The sequence below is a fragment of the Seriola lalandi genome, unplaced genomic scaffold (genome assembly GCF_002814215.2).
Source record: "Seriola lalandi dorsalis isolate HSWRI2012SDOR001 ecotype SW California unplaced genomic scaffold, Sedor1 jcf7180002044255, whole genome shotgun sequence".
Taxonomy (NCBI): Eukaryota; Metazoa; Chordata; class Actinopteri; order Carangiformes; family Carangidae; genus Seriola; species Seriola lalandi.
In genome coordinates this window covers 1-880 of record NW_019514823.1, presented here as the reverse complement: position 1 = coordinate 880, position 880 = coordinate 1, and the positions used below count along the sequence as shown (strand labels likewise).

Sequence of the window (880 nt, the reverse complement as noted above, 5' to 3'; positions counted from 1 at the left end):
CTAACAGTTAACCAGTCACATAGTGGAATATATTGTCCTGTTTAAATTAGGTTTTCTGCCTTTCTCTATGTACTTTGCACCCTGCCAGATGTCAGTAAAGGGAAGAAGAAGAAGCAGCAGCAGCAGACCCCCAGCTCAGCCACTGTGATGGAGCTGGTGAGCACCAAGCGGCAGGGAGTCACCAAGCAGGTCAAACGGCTGCAGGGTCGCCTGGGTCCGGGCAAGAGCAAAGCCACTGTCAAAGACAAGAGGATCAAGTCTGCAGTGGGTCAGTCTGCTCGTAGTCCGGCACAGCATTAGAGTTTAGAGGGAAAAACACCCAAAAGTAGTATTCACAAATGTAATAAGCCAATTATAACTAATGTTTAAGGTGGATTTTGCAGTTATCGGATGACACATGCTGTATTAAAACACCGTAAAGCTTCTCAAGATTGTAGAATACCGTTGGCTCTGTGTGTGTTCTTGCTCTCTCTTTGCAGGTGTACATAAAAACAACAAGGTGCTTGTATTATAAAGCTAACAATCTTGCAGTGGCTGAGCAGCACATCCCTTTTGAAATAATAGTATAGTAAAGAAAACATTGCCATAAGACTAATTTCATCTGACAGTATTCATAGTTGATGTGATTGGAGTACTAGTGTACCTCTGGTGTTTTTTTATTATATTACAGCATCTGTTGTACCGTCTTGCACTAAACTTCCTCATCTCCTTTGGTGTTTATTGTAGAGGAGTTCAGGAAGAAGCAAGGGAAGAGCCAGATGAGTGCAAACCTCAAATACTTTATGGCTACAGGCTACAAAGCAACAGATTCTGACACTTTGAAGGTAAGAAAGGTGTCTCTGGCTTTTTAAGTAGTGTCGTTTTAAATCAGAAATTGTCA

The 880-nt window shown here is 42.0% G+C and overlaps 1 protein-coding gene across 1 annotated transcript; it reads left to right on the top strand.

Moving 5' to 3' along the window:
- Nucleotides 1-50: 50 nt before the first annotated feature.
- LOC111648626 (uncharacterized) lies at nucleotides 51-824 on the top strand (the record flags this gene model as incomplete). The annotated part of the gene is made up of 2 exons (XM_023398411.1): nucleotides 51-268; nucleotides 727-824. Coding segments are annotated over 2 exons (316 nt in total), but the record flags the coding sequence as incomplete, so codon positions are not given.
- Between the last annotated feature and the right edge of the window lie 56 nt (nucleotides 825-880).